We start from the raw sequence: 19,745 nt of genomic DNA on the forward strand, positions 1-19,745 counted from the left end.
AGCAAGCAGCAGCGGATGAACAAATGTTCCCGAGACCCGACCTCCTCTCACTCCGGTGTTCTCGTAGATGCCAATCAATCAAATCAAATCAAATCACATTTTATTAGTCACATGCGCCGAATACAACAGGTGTAGACCTTACAGTGAAATACTTACTTACGAGCCCATAACCAACAGTGCAGTTTCAAAAAAATATGGATAAGAATAAGAGATAAAAGTAACAAGTAATTAAAGAGCAGCAGTAAAAAAAATAACAATATATACAGGGGGGTGCCGGTACAGAGTCAATGTCCGGGGGCACCGGTTAGTTGAGGTAGTATGTACGTGTAGGTAGAGTTATTAAAGTCACTATGCATAGATGACAACAGAGGGTGGCAGTGGTATGGAGATGGGAGGGGGGTGGGCAATGCAAATAGTCTGGGTAGCCATTTGACTAGATGTTTAGGATTCTTATGGCTTGGGGGTAGAAGCTGTTTAGAAGCCTCTTGGACCTAGACTTGGCACTCCGGTACCGCTTGCCATGCAAAGAGAACAGTCTATGACTAGGGTGGCTGGAGTCTTTGACAATTCTTAGGGCCTTCCTCTGACACCGCCTGGTATAGAGGTCCTGGATGGCAGGAAGCTTGGTCCCAGTGATGTACTGGGCCGTTCGCACTACCCTTTGTAGTGCCTTGCGGTCGGAGGCTGAGCAGTTGCCATACCAGGCAGTGATGCAACCAGTCAGGATGCCCTCGATGGTGCAGCTGTAGAACGTGTTGAGGATCTGAGGACCCATGCAAAATCTTTTCAGTCTCCAGAGGGGGAATAGGTTTTGTCGTACCCGCTTCACGACTGTCTTGGTGTGCTTGGACCATGTTAGTTTGTTGGTGATGTGGACACCAAGGAACTTAAAGCTCTAAACCTGCTCCACTGCAGCCCCGTCTATGAGAATGGGGGCGTGCTCGGTCCTCTTTTTCCTGTAGTCCACAATCATCTCCTTTGTCTTGATCACATTGAGGGAGAGGTTGTTGTCCTGGCACCACACAACCTAATCGTAACGGCGATGAGGGAATCAAGGTCCAATAGTCCAATGGCAACTCCAAGCTGCGAGCTTGTCTGTTATTTCCTCCGACAGTCCGTGAAGGAAGGTATCGAACAGAGCCTCCAGATTCCAGGCACTCTCGGCGGCCAATGTGCGAAAATCTACCGCGGAGTGTGCCACACTACGGGAGTTCTGATGTACCTTCAGTAGTTTTCGGGCCGCCTCTCTCCCGGGCACCAGAAAATCAAATACCTTCCTCACCTCCACCATGAAATCGTCCAGGTTATGGCAAACGGCGGATTGTTGCTCCCAAACAGCCGTCGCCCAGGAGAGCACCCTTCCGGACATTAGCGTAATTAGATACGTTATCTTCGATCGATCCACAAGGAACGAAGATGGCTGTAGCTCAAAAATGAGGGAGCACTGGAGCATTCACGCAATTGCTCCGTTAACGCCTTGAACCCCTCCATCCGGTTCTGAAGTAGCTCCTCCTGTCTCTTAATGGTAGCTCCCTGCAGGGAGACAGCGTGACGGAGCTGGTCCAAATCTGCTGGGTCAGTCATGACCAGTTCGTACTATAACGACACAAGACGAGACCCAGATGCAGACACAGGAGGCAGATGGTTTGAGCTCTGATATTTATTATAGTACAAGGGGTAGGCAAAAGGCAGGTCGGGGACAGGCAAGAGTTCATAACCAGGTCAGAGTCCAAAACGGTACAGGGCGGTTAAACTAAGTAGAGGCTGAGTGCTGTCCACAATGGATCTCTCATATTTGTTTTAGCCTAGCTGTCTTGCAAACAGGACGAGGATAAGTGGTTGGAGGAAATGAGACATGTTTATCTGTCTAAGCCTGTTGACAAGATATTAAAATGTTTCATCCACTCTGTTATCTAGCCTGTGATTCAGATCCTATTCATGTTCAATGACTGACTGAGAGAAACATTGACGAATCAAAGGCAGCAATGCAATATTTTTTATTTTATATTTAACTTGGCACGTCGGTTAAGAACAAATTCTTATTTACAATGATGGCCTGGGAACAGTGGGTTAACTGCCTTGTTCAGGAGCAGATTACAGATTTTTACCTTGCCAACGCTCTAACCACTACGCTACCTGCCGCCCAATATTCACACACAAGAACAATGTAATAGCTGCTTTCAATATGGCCTCCAATGCCCTCCCAACCCGCTCTTAGTGCAAATGAGGACAAATATTATAAGTTGTTTCCCCTGGTTCCTCACGTGACCCTCTGAAAGCCCCACAGAGTATTGAAACTCAGAGGCTGAGTGTCAAATAACATCATTTTTTTACCCATTCAGCCCTTTTAGATCTGTGGCCTACTTGAGGGAGGACGGACAGAAGCTGGACATGGATGTAGCTAAACAAGGCCATGGACCTTGAATGATTTCTGGTGCAGATAAATGCGTTTATAAAGCATTAGCTATATGTTTATGCCTTACAGTAAAGATAGTGTTATCAAATTTTCACTCTGTTTGCCTCTGTGTTTGTGTGTGTTTTGGATTGCTGTCTGGCGTTATCTTTTGAGACACTATTAATGCTGAGATTTGAATTCTCCCTCGTCTATTTCAATGTTCTAAAATGTTCTAACAACTCTCAGTAGACTGAGACCTGATCCCCTAAACTACTCTGACCAGAACATTCTCTAAATGAATATTCAGTGTTAAAGTAAATCATACATTTCCTGTGAATATCCTCTGAATTTTTATTTGGGAGAACTTTGTTGCAGTTGCGAGCATCGGTTGCATTTGGATGACAAATCTTCTCTTTTATTTATTTTGAGGCCTGTTGTATTCTTTCCACAGGACTACAATGATGAGATCAGACAGGAGCAGCTGAGGGAGCTCTCCTACTTGAACGGAGGATCAGAGGACACCAACAGAGGGAGGACAGTAAGGGGGCGGGGCTTACGTCTGGCTTCCACGATAACTACGCGGTATGTATTTGCAAAGACCAGCCATGTTGATTATGATCTGCTGGCTTGTTGGTTTCCATCCCAAATCATTACTGGTCATTGATTGTGTGTGTGTGTGTGTGTGTGTGTGTGTGTGTGTGTGTGTGTGTGTGTGTGTGTGTGTGTGTGTGTGTGTGTGTGTGTGTGTGTGTGTGTGTGTGTGTGTGTGTGTGTGTGTGTGTGTGTGTGTGCGTTTGTGTGGTTTTGTTTTGCATCTGTGTGAACTTTAACTCAACGATCACAATCAAAATATGATCTTGGCTTTATTGCTTCTAATACTCACACCGCGTTTGATGAATGATTCATATTTAGTTTCAAGCACATATTGTTAATTATTCATTATGTAACATATTAATCATTTATATATTTAATATCTCAGATGACATGACATACCTCAATAATTCATATTTCATACAATCTTCACCGGCCATGGCCATGTCTTCAGTGTGACAGTCCCTGAAGGATTTTGAGTGTACGGTGACAGCTTGCACTATACTACCTCAGGTGGTAATGGAAATAAACACGCCCGTGTTCTCATGTGATTCTGATTCTGCTCATTTAGAATCACCACCACGTTCCTCCCCTGATTTGCTCCTTATGCTGCGCTGATAAGCTATTACTGTAAATCTCCATGAGAAATATGCACCGGTAATGTGGCCGTAATGCTCCTTGGAGTCTTTGTATTTTCGGATCATAATTGACTGCTAGCTTTAGTGAAGGATCAGCAGTGCCAGAAGACTGTGTATCTCGGCCTCCTCCAGCTTGCTTGTGTTAAAACGTCTGGATGTTCTCCAAATATAGACAGCTTTATGACCTTAAATCCACCCTGCACTCCCTGTGGTGCTCCTCTGGCTCTTCTAGGCAGTAAAATCTCAGGACCGAAGACATCATCCCAGCATCCGCCTCCCAACACCCTAATTTCAGCACAGACACACCAGCGTCCGGGCCCATTTGCCTTTTGATCTGTGACTATTGGTGCGAGTTGTGTGCACAGTAAAATAACTGTCAATGCACCCTGAAAAGTATAGCCTCCCTCACTGGGATAAGCACAGGGAGTCAGTGGGACCCGGATCATTTCTCTGCCAGCCTAGCAAACCAAAATTGGTTCTGTGAAAGTTCCCAGAACATTCGTTAGGTTGCGTAAAATATTTTTCATAACACAAAAACTGTCCAGTTGTGCTGATGATTATACAATGTTTGTATAAACATCCGGCTGATGTTGCAAGAATGTTCCCAGAACACATTTTGTCTGTTCTTTAAAGGTTAGCAGAATGTTTCATTCAGTTGGGGGAACAGTCTGGTGGGACATTGTGGGAACATTCCCAAAACACAAAAACCATCCAGTTGTGCAGATAATTATATAATGTTTATTCTAGTGTGCAAAAAACATTCACCTGATAAGTTCTTTCAAATTTTGTTCAACATTTACTTAGGTTTTGGGAACATTGTGGGGATATGTGAAGAGATAGGTTCCCAAAACAATACAACTGTCCTGTTGTGCTGACATTCAGATAATGTATGTATGTGGGTGCACAAAACATTCCTTTGATGTTGCAAGAATATTGACAGAACAGCCGTCCTGAGTTCTTTAAAGGTTCCCAGAACATTTAATTAGGTTGTGGGAACAGTGCGGGTACATTACAAGAGATAGGTTCCCAAAGCACAAAATCTGTCTAGTTGTGATGACATTCTTACAATGTTTGTATCAGGATGCACAAAACATTCCTTCAATGTTCTTAGAATGTTATTCCTATTTGCCCAGAATGATAGAATTTCGTTTTGAACAGGGTTCTTTCATGTGTTAGTGTTACCTTACTGTTGAGGAAGTTAGTTGCACAGCAGTCCATGTAAAAAAAAATATGGCAAGTCACATGAAAATGTCTTGTTTATTTATTCCTGTAATGTTTCCTCTGAACCACTTCTATTGCTCCCACATTTTGCTGCGGCAGTATGTTCTAAGAACATTACCTGAACATTGTGTTATTACATTCCCTGGCAACCTAATGAGAACATTAGGGGAATATTCTGTGGTAGTTTTTACAGACGTTGTGAACAACATTTTAGTGAATGTTCTATTGAATGTTCCAAGGATACTTAATTTCCATTTTTGGGGGGAGTAGTTAAAAACATTACTTGAATGTTTTTGGGACGTTTTCATCCTAATGTTACCAAACCCTAACAATAACTTAATGGGAATGTTAGCTAATGTTCTGGGAATGTTTGCCGGAATGGCTGCTTGAGGATTCTCTACAAATGTAGGTAGAGCTGATTCTCCAGGTCATTGGAATAACAGTGCAGCGTCTGAATGAATAGCTTGTCTGGGAGAAAAGCGATATGATAACTGTTCTGCTTTAAACATCATTATGACTAAATCTGTCTGAGCAGAAAAGGTTATGCTTATCTTCCACTTGACAACACTCAAGCTTGTGACTGAGGCAGTCTGTATAATACTGTATCTGCATACACTAGAAACAAGTGTTGAGGTCAGCACTTGCTGCCTTGGTATTCTGATTGATGAATTTCCATTCCATTGTTGCACATAGTTGTTTGAAATCAAGAGAGGACCATTTCATTTCCACACTGGACATTTTTGAGATGCCATCAATACCCATAGTGGTGGTTTCTGGTCTACAAATGAAGGATCTTAATTTGAGCCAATTTGCTACAGCGGGGAAATAATCCTAAGGCAGCAGGAAATGTGAATTATTATGTGGATTATAATTAATGGAAATTTGTGTAAGGGTTGAAACATCTTTCGTAAGGGAAAATCAAGTCTGACATTTTTAAGTGGACGTTACAAACTTCATAAGCCATTTTAAACCTTAAATACACTATAAGTTTTACGTTTTCTGCATTGCAATAGGGTGATCATATTAAGATCCTACATCGGTATACGCTACACATGTGCTTTTTGAATATACTTAATTCACACGGGACAATGTCAATGTTCAAGATCGCCAGACTACGTAATGTCATGTTGTGATCTAATCTCTCATTGATGTTTTGTTTTTTAAACAGGGGACGGGGAGGCAGAGGGGCCGTTGCACCCAGAGGGACAGCGGGTACGCGGAGTGCACTGCCACAAGCCACATTAGCGAGAGGAGTATCCACTCCCAGGGCAAGGGGAACACCAGGGAACCCCGGATACAGACCCCCACTGTTGCCCGTAACACATGAATCATACGATGACTACGTAAGTCTGACCCACTTTTCCCCACTTGTAAATTTTTATGTTGAATACAGTGCATTCGGAAAGTGTTCAGACCCCTTGACTCTTTCACATTCTATTACGTTACAGCCTTATTCTAAAATGAATTAAATAATTTTCCCCTTTATCAGTCTACATAAAATACCTCATAATGACAAAGCAAAAACTGTATTATTTTTTTTTTTACAAAAACATTTTCATAAGTATTCTGATGCTTTACTCAGAACTTTGTTGAAGGACCTTTGGCAGTGATTACAGCCTTGAGTCTTCTTGGGTATGATGCTACAAGCTTCACACCTGTATTTGGGGAGTTTCTCCCATTCTTCTCTGCAGATCCTCTCAGGCTCTGTCAGGTTGGATGAGGAGCGTCGCTGCACAGCTTTTTTCAGGTCTCTCCAGAGACGTTCGATCGGGTTCAAGTCCGGGCTCTGGCTGGGACACTCGAGGACAATCAGAGACTTGTCCCAAAGCCACCCCTGCGTTGTCTTGCCTGTGTGCTTAGGGTCGTTGTCATGTTGGAAGGTGAACCTTCGCCCCAGTCTGAGGTCCTGAGCGCTCTGGAGCAGGTTTTCTTCAAGGATCTCTGTACTTTGCTCCGTTCATCTTTGCCTCGATCCTGACTAGTCTCCATGTCCCTGCCGCTGAAAAACATCCCCACAGCATGATGCTGCCACCACCATGCTTCACCGTAGGGATGGTGCCAGGTTTCCTCCAGACGTGTGACGCTTGGCACTCAGGCCAAAGAGTTCAGTCTTGGTTTCATCAGACCAGAGAATCTTGTTTCTCATGGTCTGAGTCCTTTAGGTGCCTTTTGGCAAACTCCAAGCGGGCTGTCATGCGCCTTTTACTGAGGAGTGGCTTCCGTCTGGCCACTCTACCATAAAGGCCTGATTGGTGGAGTGCTGCAAAGATGGTTGTCCTTCTGGAAGGTTCTCCCATCTCCACAGAGAAATTCTGGAGCTCTGTCAGAGTGACCATCGAGTTCTTGGTCACCTCCCTGACCAAGGCCCTTCTACCCCGATTGCTCAGTTTGGCCGGGCGGCCAGCTCTAGGAAGAGTCTTGGTGGTTCCAAACTTCTTCCATTTAAGAATGATGGAGGCCACTGTATTGTTGGGGACCTTCAATCCTGCAGAAATGTTTTGGTACCTTCCCCAGATCTGTGCCTCGACACAGTCCTGTCTCGGAGCTCTACGGAAAATTATTTTGACCTTGTGCCTTGGTTTTTGCTCTGACATGCACTGTCAACTGTGGGACCTTATTCCTCCCAAGTGGCGCAGGGGTCTAAGGCACTGCATCGCAGTGCTAGCTGTGCCATTAGAGATTCTTGGTTTGAGTCCAGGCTCTGTTGCAGCTGGCCACGACCGGGAGACCCATGGGTCGGCGCACAATTGGCCCAGCGTCGTCTGGGTTAGGGGAGCGTTTGGCCGGCAGGGATGTCCTTATCTCATCGCGCGCTAGCAACTCCTGTGGCGGGCTGGGCGCAGTGCACGCTGACACGGTCACCAGGTGTACAGTGTTTCCTCTGACACATTGGTGCGGCTGGCTTCCGAGTTAAGTGGGCATTGCGGCTTGGTTGGGTTGTGTTTCGGAGGACGCACGGCTCTCGACCTTCGCCTCTCCCGAGTCCGTACGGGAGTTACAGTGATGAGACAAGACTGTAACTACTAATTGGATACCACGAAATTGGGGAGAAAAAGGGGTAAAAAAATGATTAAATAAAAAAATATAGCTATATACAAAAAAGAAAAGAAAATGTGGGACCTTATATAGACAGGTGTGTGAATTTCCAAATCATGTCCACAGGTGGACTCCAATCAAGTTGTAGAAACATCTCAAGGATGATCAATGGAAACAGGATGCGCCTGAATTCCATTTCGAGTCTCATAGCAAAGGGTCTGAATACGTATGTCAATAAGGTATTTCAGTTTTAAATGTCAAAATACTATTTTTGCTTGGTCATTATGGTACATAGTGGGTAGATTGATGAGGAAACATTTTTATTTACTCAATTTTAGAATAAGGCTATAACGTAACAAAATGTGTAAAAAGTCAACGGGTCTGAATACTTTCCGAATGCACTGTAAGTGATTGATGACAGGGGACCACCTTCCATCTTAAACTGAAAGTCAGGTCATACTGTGTACATACTTTATGGAATGTGTTGAACAAAGGTGCACATCTGGAAGAGATGATCCATTGCCAAAGTGTCATGATATTGAGGCCAAAGGTTCCTCTGCACAGCAAACAAATAGAAAACAAAACTTTAAAAAACGTATATAATGAGGTAGCTGTTAATGCCAGAGAATATCTGACAAGCAGAGAGATATTAAAAGTGTCACCTCAGTTGACTTTATGAAACCTACTTTTGAAATCTGCTGAAGTAAGTATCAAGATAAACATCAGTTGCTGCTCTATGATTAATTAAACATGAAAGGGTAGACAAACACAGTCCATTCTATCCCAGCCTTGCTGTGTGCAAGTTGTTTTCAGTCCATATAACTGAAATCACATAAACAAAATTAAACAGCTCTTTTTTATTGCCACTAGACTAAATGGAAAATATTTAATTTATAAGACATGATGATAAAGAGAACATTGGCCTACAGATAAAGAACAATTCACAATTTTAGATTTTTTTTAAATCCCTCAGATTTCGGGGACATTCAAAGTCATGTTAAAAGAGTTGAACAACGTGAACATTCAATTGTAACCTAATGAAAAAAGCTATATTTTCACTAGTCAATTTCCACCGAGCTTTCCCGCTATGCGAAGTCTCTGTGTGTGCTGGCAATTGGAAGATTGGCCTGTCTGCATGGGGAAATGCACAAGCACAGTCTCATTACCAAAGCCGAATTGAGTTCTGAGCGAAAGCCTGTGTATTTCTTGAGAGGCAAAAAGCTGGACATTTTTCTCCACAGTAATTGGGGTTTGGAGTGAAGGTGGGAGCACAGACAGATACCAGGGGATTAAAGAATGAAGTAGTTTGTCCAGAATTTTTTTTCCCCTCTTATTTTCCCCCCACGAATCTCACCTTGCTCTATCCTCTACTCCAGGACTCATTTTTCTCTCAGAGTGTTTTTCCCAGAGCGTAGGCAGACCTCTCTCTCTATAAGGTCAAGGTATTTTTCCCACTGAAGTGTACAGGATGCTGTGATGCCTTAGCGACTGTTTTCTGTCCTCAGCCATTACCTCCTCCTTGATGGGGGTGCAGAATATGGTCGTGGTCAAGATAAATCAACAAAAAGTATTTTAATCCCTGACATAACTTTATCCCTAACTTTAATTTTGTCATATCCATGTTCATACTCATATAAAGCCACACAGGAGCCCAAAGCAGAATTTAAATAGTCTTGAGGCAACAAAAGAGACAGGCGAGTATCTTAGTAGACTAAAGCTTCAAAAAGGTGTTTTTTCCTGTCGCTACTTTCCTCTATTTGTCGTTGTGAAGACATACTGTGTATGCTGAATACTGAATATGCACTGAGTGTACAAAACAATATGAACCTTCCTAATATTGAGTTGCATCCCTTTTTGCCCTCAGAACAACCTCAATTCGTCAGGACATGGACTCTACAAGGTGTCGAAAGCGTTCCACAGGGATGCTGGCCCATGTTTACTCCAAAGCTTCCCACAGTTTTGGCTGGATGTCCTTTGAGTGGTGGACCATTCTTGATACACACAGGAAACTGTTGAGTGTGAAAAACCCAGCAGCATTGCAGTTCTTGACACACTCAAACCAGTGCACCTGGCACCTACTACCATACCCCATTCAAAGGCACTTCAATATTTTGTCTTTCCCTTTTTTAACCTGTCCTCCCCTTCATCTACACTGATTGAAGTGGATTTAACCTCTCTGGGATAGGTGGGACATTAGCGTTCCACCTGGCCAAAATCCAGTGAAAATGCAGAGCGCCAAATTCAAATAAATGACTATAAAAATTTTACTTTCATGAAATCACACATGCAATACACCAAATTAAAGCTACACTTGTTATGAATCCAGCCAACGTGTCAGATTTCAAAAAGGCTTTACGGCGAAAGCAAACGATGCTATTATCTGAGGATAGCACCCCAGCAAACAAACACAGACAATCATATTTCAACCCTCCAGGCGCGACACAAAACGCAGAAATAAAGATATAATTCATGCCGTACCTTTGACGAGCTTCTTCTGTTGGCACTCCAATATGTCCCATAAACATCACAAATGGAACTTTTGTTTGATTCAATTCGTTGATATATATCCAAAATGTCCATTTATTTGGCGCGTTTGATCCAGAAAAACACCGGTTCCAACTCGCGCAACATGACTACAAAAAACCTGTAAGCTTTGTCCAAACATTTCAAAGTACTTTCCTAATACAACTGTAGGTATTTTTTAACGTAAATAATCGATAACATTTAAGACGGGATATACTGTGTTCAATACCGGAGGAAAACAAAGTGTAGCGTGCTTTTCAGGTCACGCGCCTCTATCAAAGAGTACACTTCCCTCTACCCTCGTTCTGAACAGTGCTACTTCTTCATTTCTCAAAGGAAAAACCTCAACCAATATCTAAAGACTGTTGACATCCAGTGGAAGCGATAGGAACAGCAAGAAGGTCCCTTAGAAATCTGGATTCCCAATGAAAACTCATTGAAAAAAGAGTGACCTCCAAAATAATTAATTCTGAATGGTTTGTTCTCGGGGTTTCGCCTGCCAAATAAGTTCTGTTATACTCACAGACATGATTCAAACAGTTTTAGAACAGAGTGTTTTCTATCCAAATCTACTAATAATATGCATATCTTAGCTTCTGGGCCTGAGTAGCAGGCAGTTTACTTTGGACACGCTTTTCATCCAGACGTGAAAATACTGCCCCCTATCCCAAAGAAGTTTTAACAGGTGACATCAATAAGGGATCATAGCTTTCACCTGGATTCAGCTGGTCAGTCTATGTCAGGAAGTACACACTTCTCGTGGTGTAATAGGAATTTCTCCAGAGGAAGCTATGGCCTCTGGCAGGTTGTCAGTCTCCCTCATAAAACTGATACAATGACCATAATCACACCTGTTACGCATAGTATTGATTCACAGCTGCAATGCATAGAGAGAGAGAGAGAGAGAGAGAGAGAGAGAGAGAGAGAGAGAGAGAGAGAGAGAGAGAGAGAGAGAGAGAGAGAGAGAGAGAGAGAGAGAGAGAGAGAGAGAGAGAGAGAGAGAGAGAGAGAGAGAGAGAGAGAGAGAGAGAGAGAGAGAGAGAGAGAGAGAGAGAGAGATCAAATCCAACCCATATTTATTTATTTTCCCTTTTGTAGTTTAACTATTTGTACGTCGTTACAACACTGTATATAGACAATATGACATTTGAAATGTCTTTATTCTTTTGGAACTTTTGTGTAATATTTACTGTTCATTTTTTTTTGTTTATTTCGCTTTTGTTGATTATCTATTTCACTTGCTTTGGCAATGTAAACATATGTTTCCCATGCCAATAAAGCCCCTTGTATTGAATTGAATTGAGAGAGAGAGAGAGACAGAGAGAAAGGTTGAATTTCAAGGTTCCATTCTGGCTCTATATTTTGAAACATTATATACAGTGTAAAAGGAAGTGAAAGCACCTCGTTGTTGTGCTTGGTAGTTTTGTATTTGAGTGCTTTTCTAGATCTCGAAATGTCATTGATCTGCCTATGAATTGTTGTTTTTGTATCCCGTAGATTTACCTAGCTTATGCCGTAACATAATATGAATAAACATCATGTTGCATGGTTTTACCGCTTCTTTTGTTTAAACAAATCAACGTATTGAAATCCAGGTAATCAGCTCTTCCGTGGATCAGCACAGCTGAAGCCGGTTGATTTCCTGCTTCTCATCCACTCCCACTTCAAGCCAAACAACAATTAACAACAAAAAACTAAATGGATCCTGCTATTTTGTGAATTCACTCACTTCAGAGGGAATGTAGTGGTTTGCTGTTTCATCAAGCTAATTTACTGGCTTGCCAACTATGGCAGAGCTGGCAGTGGCAGAACTGAATTATTTCTAAACTGTATTACAAAAGTTTTCGGTAGGTGTTGTGATTGGGATTCCATGATTTGGGCTTGACAATAGATGTCTAGACCAGACTGAACAGAAGACTTGCTACAATTATGCATATCAAGCAACAATTGTCTTTTAAATAGAATTAATCATAGAATTACTAAATATATATCATATGCAATGACTCCACCAAAAATAAGAGGAAATAATAAATAATACTAACCGTGTACAAAGGAAGGGAAAAGAGGGGACTACAAGAACTTACACACAACTTACATAGACCCACATCATTTCCAGACACCACAAGATCTAGAGCAAACCTCTTGAGACCCAGATCCAGACCAGACCTGGATTCAAATACATGCCTTAATACACGAGGACCAAACACACCTGGGTTCAAATACATGCCTTAATATATGAGGACCAAACACACCTGGATTCAAATACATGCCTTAATACACAAGGACCAAACACACCTGGGTTCAAATACATGCCTTAATAAACAAGGACCAAACACACCTGGGTTCAAATACATGGAGTATTTAAATATTTGTATTTGAAAATACATGCCAATACTTTCCAAATGTATTTCCAAATACATTCCATATTCAACGATTGTATTTTTCTAACCAAAATAGTCCAAATACTTACTTCGAAATGTGTGTGAAAGTAATTGAAATATTTAAAACAGTATTTGAACCCAGGTCTGATCCAGACCTAAACTAAGCTCAACACTCTTGTCCGAGATCATTGGCCAAGATCCAAACCAGATTAATGTGTGCTTGATAAGTCTTAAGGCCAATACTAAATCGCATACTCTGTCTCTGATGGCACACCACAAACAATACACATGAAAAAGGAAAATTAAAGAATGTGTATTGTATTTCTTAGTGTTACAAATCTGAACACACCAACTCTACAGAGGCTATGCAGAGAAGGCCATAATGTGATTAAATGCAGGGCTTGATGAGGCTTTGAAAAATATATATATTTATCCCCGATCAGAATAGATATAATAGCCCAACATCACACTGTGGAAATGGAACACTCTTTTCTCTATGTGATCTCCAAAGATATGTGAAATTATAATAGTTGAATCAATGTGTGTATTTCTCAAATGTGGTGTCAGATAAAATATTGATGTAGCTCTTTTATGCACCCTATTTTTTTATGCTCACTATTCTACATATGGGAAAAAGCTTGCATTCTAGGAACACCATGCATGATAAAATGGAACAAAATTGCTTTTCTTGGGCTACCTTTAAGGATGGCATGCACGTCTAGAGTAATTGCTTTTTAACAATAGGCTTGGTTACACTGCTGAGTTCCCATTTGTGAACTAATTATGGAAATGGAATTCTCCATGCACAACTCCCCTGTTTAATAAAACACATGTAAGACACACACCTCAAATAGATTGTTTAATAATTTCATACTCTGAATCAGAAGTAGGCGGAATACCCAAAAGCCTTGGTATCAGTTGCAATCCAAGGGATTCCTGAAGGCCTTAGAAGAGGAGGAAAGCTACAAAATAAATTTGGCAAATACAAAATATTCTTATTTCTCTATGAGACCAGTTAGGACCATAACCCTATTTGGTCATGAGAACAGTGCTCTCTCCAAGGTCTTCACTATTTGGATTTGTATGTTTATTATGTTACTTTATATTACTCATTTGATTCAAATAGAAGGAAAACTCCCAGACTTAATAACAGCTTGAGAAGTACTCCCTTTTTGTGGACTCTTTTTATGTCTCTCACATGCTGCAATAAATGTGAAATGCATAAAGCAGAGTGTGTCGCTTGAATATGCATAGCAGTAAAATCAAGTCCGTTCAGCCACAAAAACTGGATTGAAGCAGAAAGACAAAGGAACCCACCACTCATTTACACTCCTTTCTCATTTTCGGGGCTCTGCATTCAGAGGCAGCCCTGTGTGCAGATCAGTCACTGTCACGGAACATACAGGTTGTCAATTGATAATGAAGCATAGAGCTGACGGCCTTTAGCTCCTTACGCTCCTCGCTGTCCTAATTACAGTGAGCCAGGACTCTCCAGCCCGTGTGTTAACACTTGATTTATTTCCTCCTGGCTTGTTCAATAGCACCAGCGTTAATTGGTTTTTCAAATGAGTGTTGAAATATAAGGATCATGCTTCATTAACTAGAGGGCCTGGCCGACCGCAGCACCCGTTATGCATTGCGTCTTGCAAAAGCATGTAAAGTTCAGCGAGGTGAAAATACAGGGCTCTGTAAACAAGCATGATATTGATATAGTGATACTGTAGCAAGACAGTAGCCAATCAAAAGCTGTTAGACCGCATCTCACATTTGACATCCAACGTAGTTAGGAACAGTTCACAGATCAGGTCACATTTTCATTTTTAATGTTTTTTTTCCATTGAAAAACGTCAACAACAGTCGTTCAGACTAGCTGTCATGGTAGTGGAAATTGGAAAGCAGTACATTTATTATACATAATGAGTGAAAGTAATCTGTCACCAAATCATTTATTTTATTTTTAGGACATGTCTGGAGAATGTAGGGATAATTACATTCCATTTTGTTACAACGCAAGTACATGATAACCTTGAAATTGAAGCAATATGTAATTGCAGAATTGTTCTCTATTGACATGATCCTGGCCGTCTCTCCCCTGACTGTTTTACATGTCAGCGGCAAACAGTGCCGAGGCGATGTGGTGCGTTCTGTCAGCTGGGAATGCTAACAAAACGGTCAGTTAATGAGATAGGTAGGCCTCTGACCCTGTCATTATGGAAAAATACTCATAGATAGAGGAAGTGAAATTAGATCCCCTGAACAACTTAATCCCTGACATAATCCCTAACTTCAATTTAGTCAAATTCATGTTCATACTTGTATAAAGCCACACAAGAGCCCAAAGCAGAATTTAAATAGTCTTGAGCCAACAAAAGAGACAGGCGGATATCTCAGTAGACTAAAGCTTCATTTGACAACTTTTCCCATGTCTTTTTTTTAACATACTTTATGTAGAGAAGCTACTGTAGCATGCGTTATTAAAATAGAGAATGTTATTTAATATTTATTCCAAGTAGCTGTGAGGGAAGGGAATTATTAAAGTCACATGAAGACTGTCTGTCATAAGGCAGCTGATGAGTATTCTCGCATGAAAGTCTTGGCAGAAGTGGTTTTCATAGCAATAAAGCTATCCATGTAGTTGGATAATATTCATATCTTTGGAGAAGATTATTGCAGGGTTATTATTGTAGCACCAAACCCTTGTATTTTCTGGTAGGTTATTAAAACAGTCAGATGATGATCATGACTTTCTATGATTAAACTTCTTCACAGCTAAGGTGTTCTGAGGCGAACCGTCACCAGTTCCTTTGTACTGACAGTGACATCAGCATTTACTGTGAATGCAAAGATTCTATGTATACTAGTTCACTTAATTTATTTACTCCTGGCTTGTTCAATATCATCAGCGGGGCTCCTGATTGGGGCAGTGGTCTAAGGCACTGCATCTCAGTGCAAGAGGCGAACTACAGTCCCTGGTTCGAATCCAGGCTGAATCACATCCGACTGTGATTGGGAGTCCCATAGGGCGGGCGCACAATTGGCCCAGTGTCGCCGGGGTAGGCTGTCATTGTAAATAAACATTTGTTCTTAACTGACTTGCCTAGTTAAATAAAGGTAAAATAAAAAGATCCCCTAACTTTGATGGATATTGAAGCTATTAATCAAAAGAAAGAGACTGTAATTTGCAATGGCAGACATTTTTTGTGTGAGTACAAGGATGAGAAGACCCCAGGAGATTACAGAATGATGATGATTGACAGAAATTATGCACTTTGAAAACCAACCAAAATGCTTAAAATAAGCAAGATCCAATGATTAGAAAGTGGCTTCACCTTCAGAATTGTGACAGAGGAGATAGCAGGGCCAGAAATAAACATGGCAGTGACAGCAGAGAGGATTAAACAGCAGTAGCACACTTTGAAAAGAGTAGCTCAGCCTGGAGCCTGGGTCTGCTACAACAGCCTTGTCATAATATGAACACTGACTGTCTGCAGCCTCTGTGCAGCCAGGCTCATTAAAGGAAGATATACTGTATGCCTATTTTCCTGTCTTCTCCAGTGTCTGGGAAGACATTACGGTAAACACAATCATATAAGTATTAGAAATAAAAATAAGAAGACCGTCGCTGAAACAATCGCTCTCTGGGAATTGTGGGTGTTTAAGACAGTGAAGTCTGGGGAAAGTGTTTCGCAATCATGACTCAAGGATAGCAAGTGTTGTTTCTACAACTACAGAAATAGAAAAACTGAGTACAGACTGTATTGTAGTATGGACTTTAACTAAATAGTAATGAAGCGAATAGCAGTACATTTCTCCTTTAATATGCTTTCCCCATTCCTTGGATACAAAATAGTGTACAGTCTACAATAATTAGATCATGTACAACCGGATTTATGTACTTTGTTGTCAGACCTTAGAGTATCATGTTTATACACAGTATATATGTATTTTACTACATTATTATTTTGTACTTCATTGATGAGCGGCAGGTTTATACTGAAGTTACTTTTTTCTCTGTGTTGATCATTAAAATAGTCACTGATCAAGAGTAAAGGCCGTATTAGTGTTGGCTAAAGGTCAGAGGTGAACAGAGTGTCTGATAAACCCTGCTAGCAAGACAGCTTCCCTGCAAACCCTAATCAATAGTCCTTGTTAGACATGATTTAGTGTTGTCACCCCTCCCATTCAGGGACTATATGTGTAACAGAGATCTTTCGCCCATGGAATAAAGCATTGATTTTTTAATGTCCCAACCCTAAACAATTAAGACTCCTGCTAGGTTTGAAACAGAGCTGCTTTTACATTGGCAGAGGTTTCTTATGCAGCATGCTTTTTATTTGACCTGCAGGGCTATGATGATGGATATGACGGTGAATATGATGACCAGAGTTATGATGCCTATGAGGAGAACTACAGCAATCAGTCAAAGAGGTGAGTTAGCTAAGAGAAGGCAAACTTTGCATACTTAAGCATTCCTCTTTTTGTAAGGTAAACGTAATTTTGTTCAAGTATGAAAATTGTTTGCATACATATGCACATAATTGGCAGACCATTCTCCATTCTCGTTTGTTTAGAACATTGCCAATTTCTCAGTCTTTGTCTTCCTCCCCAATATAGATTTTTGTTCTTAACTGCAGTATTTGCAATATTACTGTGAAGCAACCTCTCCTGAGAGCACTTTGTCTTATTCAAAAGGTTTTTAGTGAAGTTTGGCCGTTTCAGATAAGCCCGTTAGCACCTTTTAACTTATTGCATAGTAATAGAGTTATACCTGTGTTTCCTTTATATTTTTTGTATATACAATATTCTGTACTTCACACATCACTTCAAATTAAATATACAGTGTAAATCATTAATGGGGATTAAAGAACTAACACAATGTACAATATATTTAATGAGAGGATTTTTTTTTTTTACTATTTCGATTACATCTGTAAATATTGGACTAACATAATCAGTATTAAGGCCTCATATTCCCCCCTTCTAAATAACCGTACCATTTGTATTAGACAGTCAATCAGGACGGCAGGTAATCTAAAACAATTTTGGAATACTGAATCATGAATCGGCATTGCAGCATTGTTGACGGTGAAAGTGCCATCAGAGAGTGGCGTAGTTGGTTGTGGTGATACAATGATGAATCATCTTCAAAATAAAATACAAAATGTATATACAGTTGAAGTCGGAAGTTTACATACACCTTAGCCGAATACATTTAAAATCAGTATTTCACAATTCCTGACATTTAATTCCCTGTCTTAGGTCAGTTAGGATCACCACTTTATTTTAAGAATGTGAAATGCCAAAATAATAGTAGAGAGAATGATTTATTTCAGCTTTTATTTCTTTCATCACATTCCCAGTGGGTCAGAAGTTTACATACACTCAATTAGTATTTGGTAGCATTGCCTTTAAATTGTTTAACTTGGGTCAAACCTAGCCTTCCACAAGCTTCCCACAATAAGTTGGGTGAATTTTGGCCCATTCCTCCTGACAGAGCTGGTGCAACTGAGTCAGGTTTGAAGGCCTCCTTGCTCGCACATGCTTTTTCAGTTCTGCCCACAACTTTTCTATAGGATTGAGGTCAGGGCTTTGTGATGACCACTCTAATACCTTGACTTTGTTGTCCTTAAGTCATTTTGCCACAACTTTGGAAGTATGCTTGGGGTCATTGTACATTTGGAAGACCATTTGCGACCAAGCTTTAACTTCCTGACTGATGTCTTGAGATGTTGCTTCAATATATACACATACTTTTCCTTTCTCATGATGTCATCTATTTTGTTAAGTGCACTAGTCCTTCCTGCAGCAAAGCACCCCCACAACATGATGCTGCCACCCCAGTGCTCCACGGTTGGGATGGTGTTCTTTGGCTTGCAAGCATCCCCCTTTTTCCTCCAAACATAACGATGGTCATTATGGCCAAACAGTTCCCTTTTTGTTTGTTTCATCAGACCAGAGGACATTTCTCCAAAAAGTACGATCGTTGTCCCCATGTGCACTTTTTTTTCTGGCGGTTTTGGAGCAGTGGCTTCTTCCTTGCTGAGCGGCCTTTCAGGTTATGTCGATATAGGACTCGTTTACTGTAAATATAGATAATTTTGTACCTGTTTCCTCCAGCATCTTCACAAGGTCCTTTGCTGTTGTTCTGGGATTGATTTGCACTTTTCGCACCAAAGTACGTTGATCTCTAGGAGACAGAACGCGTCTCCTTCCTGAGCGGTATGACGGCTGCATGGTCCCATGGTGTTTATACTTGCGTACTATTGTTTGTACGGATGAACGTAGTACCTTCAGGCGTTTGGAAATTGCTCCCAAGATGAACCAGACTTGTGGAGGTCTACAATCTTTTTTTCTGAGGTCTTGGCTGATTTCTTTTGATTTTCCCATGATGTCAAGCAAAGAGGCACTGATTGTGAAGGTAGGCCTTGAAATACATCCCCAGGTACACCTCCAATTGACTCAAATTATGTCAATTAGCCTATCAGAACCTTCTAAAGCCATGACATAATTTTCTTGGATTTTCCAAGCTGTTAAAAGACACAGTCAACTTAGTGTATGTAAACTCCTGACCTACTGGAATTGTGAAACAGTGAATTATAAGTGAAATAATCTGTCTGTAAACAATTGTTGGAAAAATTACTTGTGTTATGCACAAAGTAGATGTCCTAACCGACTTGACAAAACTATAGTTTGTTAACAAGAAATTTGTGGAGTGGTTGAAAAACGACTTTTAATGACTCCAACCTAAGTGTATGTAAAATTCCGACTTCAACTGTATACTGTACTGCATTAGTGAGAGGCCCAAAGCCCTTTGTAAAGAGCTTGACTAATGGAAGTTATTACGCTCCTCTTTGTCTCAACATTGTTTTTTAATAACCTTTTTTATTTTTCAGCATTTCTGACTATTACGAATATGGCCATGGAACCAATGACGAAGCCTACAACAATTACGGTAAAAGC

The 19,745-nt window shown here is 41.0% G+C and overlaps 1 protein-coding gene across 2 annotated transcripts in view; it reads left to right on the forward strand.

Annotated features, from left to right (window-relative positions):
- Positions 1-19,745, forward strand: part of LOC120045690 (KH domain-containing, RNA-binding, signal transduction-associated protein 2-like) — a 124,500-nt gene that overhangs the window by 102,211 nt on the left and 2,544 nt on the right. Inside the window, exons 5-8 of one of the 2 annotated variants that reach the window (XM_038990632.1) lie at positions 2,847-2,977; positions 6,014-6,188; positions 17,095-17,213; positions 19,679-19,737. In XM_038990632.1, coding sequence (XP_038846560.1) covers positions 2,847-2,977; positions 6,014-6,188; positions 17,095-17,213; positions 19,679-19,737 — 484 coding nt within the window. The remainder of the gene's footprint in view (positions 1-2,846; positions 2,978-6,013; positions 6,189-17,094; positions 17,214-19,678; positions 19,738-19,745) is intronic. The other variant, XM_038990633.1, reaches the window with a different exon arrangement.

Source organism: Salvelinus namaycush, chromosome 4 (genome assembly GCF_016432855.1).
Source record: "Salvelinus namaycush isolate Seneca chromosome 4, SaNama_1.0, whole genome shotgun sequence".
Lineage (NCBI taxonomy): Eukaryota > Metazoa > Chordata > Actinopteri > Salmoniformes > Salmonidae > Salvelinus > Salvelinus namaycush.